The following is a 9,224-nucleotide window of genomic DNA, read 5'->3' as shown; positions in this document are numbered from 1 at the left end:
CCCTGGGCCTGCTGCTACTACCTTGCCCACAGTAAGGGTGGGGGACTGCAAGATGATGTTGTCTTCCCAGCTCGTAGCCACCACATCGGAAAGCTGCCAAGTCAGACCTTTGGCCCACCTTCCTCAGCACTGTCAACAGCTCTCCAGAGTTTCAAGAAGAAAGCCCTCCAGATTCTACCTGGGATTGAACTTGGGACCTCCTGCATTGCAAGACAGATACTCTTTCCTGTCTCCTCCATGCTCCTGCCACTACCCTCCCGAATTGAGTGATCGTTTACACACGCGCAAACTGAACATCCAAACACGGCGCATGCATGCTGCAAAGGTTTGGGACTTCTCCATTGCCGAGGATCGAGGATCGTAGGAGGCAAATGCAATCAGCCAGTACGGGATGGGGTGTGCATGCTGCAATGGAAGCAGATGTGCGCAGGGAAATGCAAACACCAGCAACAACTGGTTACTTTGTAAACTACGAATGTAGTGTACACAAATATTTGCACCCAATAAGTCATCCTGAAGCTTTTTTTTATTTTTTAAATGCTGTTAATTTATAAAGTATGTTTATAATTTATAAAGCTCTTTGGAGCTGCAGAATTGGGGATCGCATCCAACCCTCCCAGCTGCGCCGCTCAGGTAGGCGGTAACGCAGCGGGCAGGGGTGCGCAACTTGCGCGCGCTCTGAGGTGATCCAATCCTGTCCAGAGCGGTATCCCAAAAATCACAAACGGGATCCACCGCCCTTTGCCCGCCCTTTTCCGTCTCGGTGAGGAGTGACACGGGCGAAGACCGACTCCTCCTCTCCGACCCTTCATAATCTGGAACCAACCTCTGCGCCCGTACCTAGGAAAGGCCCGCCGACTTCCCTCCCTCCTCCTCAACCCGCTGCCTCGCCTGCGCCCCCTCACCCGCCCTTTCTCCCTCTCCTCGGAAGGCGCCGCGAAAAGAACCGCCTCTTTTCGTCTCCTCCACCAATGACGGAAGCCATGCTCGTTGACAAGCTGCCGCCGCGACCAATAGGCGGGAGACGGGTCAGAACGCGAGAGAGAGCGAGCGAGCGAGCGGGTGGGGGCGTGGCGGGCATAGTTGCGCGAGTTGGGGAAAGGAGGCGGTTGGAACCGTTGGGGAGCGCGAGCGGGTGGCGAGCGCGCGGCGCCGTCCAATCGGAGCGCCGCGTGGATGGGTGAGTGACAGGCGGCCTCGCCGGCGGCCGCGGCAGGCGGGTGGGGGTGGGTCAAAAGGCCGGCTGTTCGGAAGGGGGAGCGGTGCGCGCAGGTGAGTCGCTCTTGCGCTGCTGAGGGAAGGAGGGAGGGAGGAAGGAAGGGGAGGAGCCGCGTCCGCCTGTGAGGGAGCGCCGGGGTAGATCCCAGTTCCCTGGCTATGGTGTGTGTGTGTGTGTGTATGTGTGGGGGGGGGGAGCTCGGCTCTTTTCCTCCGCCTTCTCCCACCCCTGCCTCGGTTCACGCGCCGCCGCTGTTTCCCTCACGGGCTTCCTTCCCCTCTTCCGCCATCGCGTGGCGTGGCCGGGGGGCGCCAGGTGCGCAGCCTCCCCGCGCCCCACCCGTTTTCCCGTGGATAATATTCGCCGACGACGACGCTTCGTAACATCTCCACACGTTCAAATTCAAAGCGGGGTGTGTGTGTGTCTTGTGTGAAGGTGAACCGCGGCGGCCCCTCATTTTCCTCGTCCACCGAAGGAGCCCCGAGAATGGGCCGCGCCGGTCCTGGTGAGGGATGCTGCCGTCGCTATTGTCGTTGTGTTTTTGCTGTTTTGTTGGATTTAAATCCCCATTCTTTCTACCAGAGCCGTTGGAGTGGCGTGCGACGTGTATAAAACACAGTGGCTGCACCAAGGACTGCCTACTCGAAAGCTAAAGCAACAGCCCCGCTGGAGAGCAAGAGTTCACTTCCTAGGGCAGCTGGGGAGGGTTGCCCTCTGATACCTTATCTGCTTCTTTCATCTTCCTGTTCCTCCCCCATATTCCTTTTTCGAATTATCCCTACATAGGTAAAGGTACCCCTGCCCGTACGGGCCAGTCTTGACAGACTCTAGGGTTGTGCGCCCATCTCACTCAAGAGGCCGGGGACCAGCGTTGTCCGGAGACACTCCGGGTCACGTGGCCAGCGTGACATCGCTGCTCTGGCGAGCCAGAGCCGCACACGGAAACGCCGTTTACCTTCCCGCTAGTAAGTGGGATATTTATCTACTTGCACCCGGGGGTGCTTTCGAACTGCTAGGTTGGCAGGCGCTGGGACCGAGCAACGGGAGCGCACCCCGCCGCGGGGATTCGAACTGCCGACCTTTAGATCGGCAAGTATCCCTACATACCTGTTTGTAAATTGCTGCAAGATGGGAAATTGCACAATAATTTCTGGGCCAAACTCTCACCCACAGTGCTTGTTTTCTCTTTACAATTAGTTTTTTTTTTTTAAGGGTGTCCTTTAAAAGTAGATTGAAACTTAGTGGTTGCATCACAAGTTTATGGAGAAAGTTGGCCATTAGGGCTATGTTGAGGTGGCGACTTCCTGATCAATGGCACCCAGAGTTAATTTTCAAAACATCCTCCTCTGGGCACCCTGTTCCAATCATACAAAGGCGCTCTGTTGCTCAACAACTTTGGCTGGCTGCTCCCCCTGAAAAAAGGTGGTCAAGTTCCAGCATCTCTTTTTTATATAGAAAAAAAGCCACTTTATAAGTGTCATGCAGTCAGCTAACATAGGAAACAGGCAGCATTGATCTCAGTGGGACTTCTTGAGTGCGGTTAGGATTGTGCTGGACATGATATGAACATAAGCTGATCAAAGCCCAGGCATTGTATGGTGAAGAAGGGTAGTTCGTACAGGATGGGTGTTGTGCTTTCTCTTCCCCTTCAGACACTTTAAATATATATAATGTACTTTCCCCATCTGTCTGATCATATTCACAACATAGGATAGTATTGCTGGTCACCTGTTATTCAGTGTTCTTCACAACAGTATCAGCTGCAGCCCTTACTGCCTCTTGTAATCATGTGGAGAGTAAATTAACTCATAGAGAAGAAAAACCTGCCTGGTTCTGTTTACAAAGAAGTCTGTGTGATGTAGTTAACACTGAAGGTGCATGGACAAGGTGCAGACCTTTGCCACAATGCACTCCTGAAATCATATGGAACCACTAGATTCTCCTGCCCAGTCAGGCATTCTCCTGCAGCTGATGACCTTCAGGGCTACATTCCTTTGGGGTAATTGGCTGAGTGGTTTATATGTGGGTGAAGGATAGAGCTGGAGCCCAAAGTAGGCAAGGTACCACACTTCTCTCTCACTGTTAGCCCCATTTACCACCTTCTTGCTAGCCACATTAAATGAGGCTAAGAGGTACAGACTGCTCATCCCTCTTCTAGATGTCTGGGGGGGGGGGGAAATAATTCAACCTCCAGTTCAATTTACGATTTGACCAGGGCAATCTGAGATGCAATCCAAAATGGATCCATGAATTACACTTTCCCTAAACCCAAGGTTAAAATCTGGGATTGCCAGACTTCATTGACATCATCAGTTTATTTTCAGGTTTCTGTGATGCATCCCTCTGTAAGTGTACAGGATAAATTATTGGTATTTGCACACTGATCAATAGACTATTGGTAGTGGGATAAAGGTAAACTGTGAAGATTATGGTTGGATCTTGCAGCATAAACAAGTTGGAAATAAAACTTGTTGATGACATTCAATATTGACAGGTGGACTATACTAGAAAAGGAACACCAGATATATTTACAGAACATTGTGTTCTATATTAGCTGTTGCTACCCAGGAGAGAGGTGCTGGAATTGCTGTGGACAGCTCCTTGGAAAGATGTAAAGCTTTTACATAATGTGTGTACAGACTTTTCAGTTTTCATTGGCTGTTGTAGATCTGGAAAAGGTACTTTTTGGTTTTGAGGAAAGGCTGTGAAGTCAGTCTTTAGTTTTGCAATTAAAGAGAGGATAGACTGAAGAACATGAATGGATAGAAAAAAGATTGAGGCAGCCAAAACTATGCACAGTATTCTAAATGCATTTGTGCAAGAGATTTGTATAACAGCATTACATTGGCAGTTTTATTTTCAGTTCCTTTCCTAATGATCCCTAGCATGGAATTTGTCTTTTTCACAGCTGCTGCACAATAGATCTACATCTTCGAACTATCCACTATGACACCAAGGTCTTGTGATAGAAAATTCATGATAGAAAATGGAATACAAGGAGCTGAATTTGGGGCAGGGGGTGGAATTCTAAGAAGCTTCAACAGGATGTGGAAATAGCTCATCTCTCTATATGCAGCATCTGTCTCTGCTTATGAATTAACCTCTCTTAATTTCTAAAAATCAAAAGCATGGGTGGTATTATTTTTTTGAAGAAAGCATAACAATACCAGGAGAAAGGTTTTATAAATTTAAAAATAAAAGCTTTTCCCATAGAACATTTGGTCCTTAGCTTTTAAACATATTTTTCTTCTCAGTGATTGTCAAAATGGGAAAGAGCTTTTAAGAAGCAAACTTGAATTGTACAGTCACACAAATGTACACATTTCAGTGCAGGCTATTGCCACATTTGCAACTGGCATATGGAAGTTAAGAACAGTAGAATAACCTTTTGGGATAAAGCCAAAGAACCATGTAGTCCAGCATCTTGTTTTCTACAGTGTTTTACCAAGTGCTTCTGGGAAGCCCAAAACCAGGTAATGAAGGCAATGGACTTTCCCTACTGTCCCCAAACCAGGTATTTATATACCACAGCAAATGGTATTTAAAAGTAAGCTACCTGGAAGTTTCCCTTAGCTGTTGTGGTAAATAAGCAATTGATAAACCTATCATTGATATTGACTAATCCTCCTTTAAAGGCATCTAGGCCAGTAAGCATTGCCACATCTTGTGAAACCTGGCGGCTTTTGCGTTCTATAAAAACTGGATACCTCAAAGATTCACATTAGACAATTGATTGCCTGATGTCTTTCAAGTACTATCTCTTTTTTACGGATAGCACCCACTAACACTGGTTTCGAAGAGAAACCAATAGTATCTTCCATGCTATCTCAATAAATATTATTAAGCAATTGGTTGTCTTGTCTAAACCTCTGAGGTTTCCTCCCCTTTTGTTCCTTTATTGGATGCTTTTATTTTTATTTAATTGAGCTGATTTTAGTTCATTGGTTAAAATTCAGTCTTTGCATATTTCTCGATGACATTTACTTTCTTGGCTCTTTGCATTTATGAAAGATAAGAGGAAAAGCTGAACTACTGAAACAAGATCTCACTGCAGGAACAAGCTGAATTGTGAGGTGATTGTTAAGGAACATAGCAAATCACTAATCTCTTGTCTGCTACAGGAAGAAGTACATTGAAAGCTGAAGAAGATGAAACAGCTAAAAAGGAAAAGGAAAAGCAATTTTAGTGTTCAGGAAACTCAAACGCTACTTAAAGAAATCCGAAAAAGGAGAGAAGTGCTTTTTTCTAAACAATTAAATACAACCATTAATGAGATGAAGCGGAAGGCTTGGGAGGAAATAGCAGAATGTGTTAATGCTGTTGGTGAAGGAGAGCAAAGGACAGGGACAGAAGTCAAAAGGCGATACCTCGATTGGAGGGCCCTTATGAAACGGAAGCGACTTAATACCAACATAAAGCTTGTGGGTGCTGGCTTTCACCTTCCATCATCTGATTTGGATGATTCTCTCAACGAAGATATTGATGAGAAAATTGGGTTTCCAATTGAAGCTGGTTTTGAATGGCAGAATATTACAGACTTCAGAGAAGCAGGTGGATCATTAACAGAAATAAAAGTGGAAGAAGAGGAGGAGGATCCACAGAGTTTTGAAGTAAGTAGTTCCTGCATGGTAAGTATATTTTATTTGTATGCTTTCCTTCTGTAAAATTTCCTAGCTCAGCTACTGTATAATTTCCAATCCTTAGTGACAACTCACTCTGTTGTCTCCTAGATTTGAAGCGAAATCACCTTTACAGAGCAATACTAAAATAAGGTTACCAGACGTCCCTGTTCCCAGGGACAGTCCCTGGATTTACAAATCAGTCCCCATACAAAATCCATTGAAGTTGAAAAGTGTCCCTGGATTCATTGAAAAAAATCTGGTAACCTTATACTAAAAGCTGACTGAAGGCCCACTGATGGGTCATTGCAAGCAGTGTAAGTGTCACTCAAAGGCCTGCTGGCAGGATGGCATTTATGGTGTTGGAGCCCCCATGAGGAAAGCTCTGCAGGCATAGACGTTATGCCAACAGTCTTATGCCAGTGGTGAGACCACAAGAGGGCAAGTCAGGGTAGCTAAAGAGCTGCAATATCTTCAGACCTCTTGTCCCTTAGACCTGTCCCTAAAAAGGGACAGCAAGTTTAGGAAGTAGCAGAACACCACAACGACCCACCCCAAGATAGAATTGCTCTGTCCATTGCTCAGTCTGCACAAAGTTTGGATAACAAACATGTAAGTGAGATCTTAATGTGCTCTTCCAAAGGCTCACAAAAAGCTTAGTCTGAGGGCCTCTCTCAGAAGCTATAAAGTTTGTCTTGCCTTTCCTACAGCTGATAGGTGTATCTTTACCTAGTGCAGAACATCATTAAATTGCTAATTGATTTTCTTAGTTTCCTATTGAGGAAGAAGAGGAGATTCTGTCCTCAGTGTTGCCAGATTCTAAAAAGGAAAGTGACCTTCCTGATTTCACTCACATCGAAGAGTTTGGAAATCTAAGCTCTGCTCAAGCTAGGCTGGCCTATGAAGATTCTCATCTGCTGATTAGCCTTGAAAAACAGAAGCTGGAGTTAGAGAAACAGCGACTGGATATCGAAGCAGAACGCCTGCAAGTGGAGAAGGAGCGCCTGCAGATCGAAAAAGAGCGGTTACGACACATTGACCTGGAGCATGAGAGGCTTCAACTGGAAAAGGAGAGATTACAAATAGAGCGAGAGAAACTGAGGCTTGCGGCTTTGCATGCTGAGAAACCTGTGCTGGAAAATGACCCCAGCCAGTCAGAAAAACCTGCCTTGCAACCTCTGGATCTAGAAACTGAAAAACTAAAAATTGAAAAGGAGCGCTTACAGCTCGAGAAGGAGAGGCTGCAGTTCTTGAAGTTTGAATCAGAGAAATTGCAAATCGAAAAAGAACGTTTGCAAGTGGAGAAGGAGCGCCTTCGAATTCAGAGGGAAGGGCACCTGCAATGAACTTGGAGAAACCATGATTAACAATGCTGTGCTTTGTTTGTTCTTCCCCCCTTTTTTCTGTTTGAAAGGGTAGCTTGGTTTCAGTAAAAGTGTTGGATAGTCTGGTTGTCAAAGCATTTCACCATCCAAGAGAATCCTGCTTTCCGTTGCTTTGGTACTGTGATGCTTACATCTTGACAGTACTTCTTTTTCTGTTGCCAGAGTTGAACATTAATGTGTTCAAGTTTAAAAGAAGCTAAGGAATGGTGCTCAGTAAGTCAGTGTGCCTGTGTAAATGGAGCTTATGTGTGAAATTGCATTTCAGTGTAAGAGAAGTGTTAAATGTCCTCTTGCATTCTCTGTTGTATAGATTTGCCTCCACATTAAGCATCAAGGCTTAGCTGTATCCTGTCCTTCTTAAGAGTGTTATTCTAAATCCATAGGAGCTTTCAACACAAATTTGCATTTGATCTAAAGGAATGAGATTAAAAGTAGGCCTTCTGCTTTACATAGTGTTAACCATGAAAGTAATGCCTTTAAAACGAGGTGTATTCTTCTCTAGAGAAATGTTGAAAGGTCAGACTTTGAGGCTCTCAGTAGTTTTCCTACTCAACTATGTTTGTTAGTAGAAAAAAGAATAAATGAAGCTTCATGTATGAAAACACAGATTTCACCATTTATTTCCAAGCCAGACTTTAGAACCTCTGGCTTCTGTAGATAGCTTTGGTGGCCCACTTTGACATTGAAGTGTTTGAGCAGAAATATATCTTGTGGGATTTACATAGATTATTTGTACATGTCAGTTTATTTATATCACTATGTAATTACTTTTATTTTGCAAATAAAAGTGTTATTTTTTCTTACTGAAATAAGCGTGTGACTCTACAGTGGGAGGACAATTGGGTGTGTTGCAGATTAATCTATTCCCCGTTAATCAAATCATTTTAAAGAATCAAGGCTTTGAGTCTTGGTAATATTAAAGTTCATCTACTTCATCTGGCTGGTGCTTGGCCAGTACCAAAACACAAGCAAACCTGCATAGTTTGTTTGACAGCTGGATGAGGAATGGAACAGAGGCAGTGTGCTTTTCACTGTTGCTTCTGCCATCTGTATTCCTGGCCTTCAGCTGATGAGTCAGAAAGCACTAGTGGGTCATAATCTGATCCAAGGTGCGTCACAACAGGCGCACTATCACCATGTCAAGAGATTAAGAAATGGGTCTTCAAATAGACATTTGGGTTAAAAGTGGGTCCCAGGTGAAGGCAACAAGAATTGGACTAATCAGTCAAAGTTGTATGTCTTGGGTATTACCAAATAAAATCATACTTCAGTATATGAAGCCACCTATCCTGGTGTTCCCATATGTAACTGAAGTTTTCCAAGTGGCAACAAATTTCGTTGGTTTAGCAATCCTCTTCAAAACCTTAAGATGATGGGCTCTTTTTTTCTGAGGCAGCTTAGATCTGTGTTGATGGGAGCTCTGGTAGGTGCAACCAACATTAGTTTACTTTGGGTAAGTTTATATCCAAACAAAAAAACCCATGACTGCTCACAGGTAACAGGGTGGTGTTAAAGGAATGTAGTACTTCGTTGCTGTCACTGAGCAACGAGAAAGATGTGCCCATACCCTTACTAGCTGGAGATTGCTGGAGTGACACACAATTGGTGAATGACAAGCTGCACACACAGGCAACATTTCACCAGTTGTGCACTGAGATGGTGCTACTCTGCCTTCCAGCAATGCATGCTGGAATAGGGGTATTGTAAAGGGGTTCCTCTGCCCCTCGGTTGTTACTTGGTGTGACAGCTTATTACACCACTCTTCCATGAACTACCACTGTTGTCTTGAGTGCCTTTGCTGCTCATTGAACTCGCTTTAATTCCTTGAGTAACTGGGCTGTGGTATACTGTGCCTGGTTTCCATTTCCCACCCCACCCTATAATTGTACTATTCAATCATTAGTCAGTTGGATCGTAAGGCGTAGAGTTGCCAATTCATTTCATGCTGTGTAATGCAATGCTTTAAAGTCTGTAATTACATTACACAAGGCTTATGATCCA

General features: G+C 44.9%; 1 protein-coding gene across 7 annotated transcripts; it reads left to right on the top strand.

Moving 5' to 3' along the window:
• Nucleotides 1-1,065: 1,065 nt before the first annotated feature.
• Nucleotides 1,066-8,035, top strand: MSANTD4 (Myb/SANT DNA binding domain containing 4 with coiled-coils). Of its 7 annotated transcripts, XM_077927032.1 has the most exons (4): nucleotides 1,100-1,180; nucleotides 1,802-2,308; nucleotides 5,341-5,847; nucleotides 6,609-8,035. In XM_077927032.1, exons 3-4 carry the CDS (start codon nucleotides 5,368-5,370, stop codon nucleotides 7,182-7,184), a joined length of 1,056 nt encoding a protein of 351 aa, XP_077783158.1. In that variant the 5' UTR covers nucleotides 1,100-1,180; nucleotides 1,802-2,308; nucleotides 5,341-5,367; the 3' UTR covers nucleotides 7,185-8,035. The 7 variants fall into 7 exon arrangements, with proteins under 7 accessions (XP_077783157.1, XP_077783158.1, XP_077783156.1 ...); XM_077927031.1 differs by lacking the exon at nucleotides 1,802-2,308 and having other exon boundaries at nucleotides 1,066-1,180; XM_077927030.1 differs by lacking the exon at nucleotides 1,802-2,308 and having other exon boundaries at nucleotides 1,167-1,272.
• The last annotated feature ends 1,189 nt before the right edge of the window (nucleotides 8,036-9,224 follow it).

This window comes from Podarcis muralis, chromosome 4 (assembly GCF_964188315.1).
Source record: "Podarcis muralis chromosome 4, rPodMur119.hap1.1, whole genome shotgun sequence".
In the NCBI taxonomy this organism is placed as follows: Eukaryota; Metazoa; Chordata; class Lepidosauria; order Squamata; family Lacertidae; genus Podarcis; species Podarcis muralis.
Note: the sequence above shows the minus strand (reverse complement) of the source record. Positions and strands in the feature narration are given on the sequence as shown.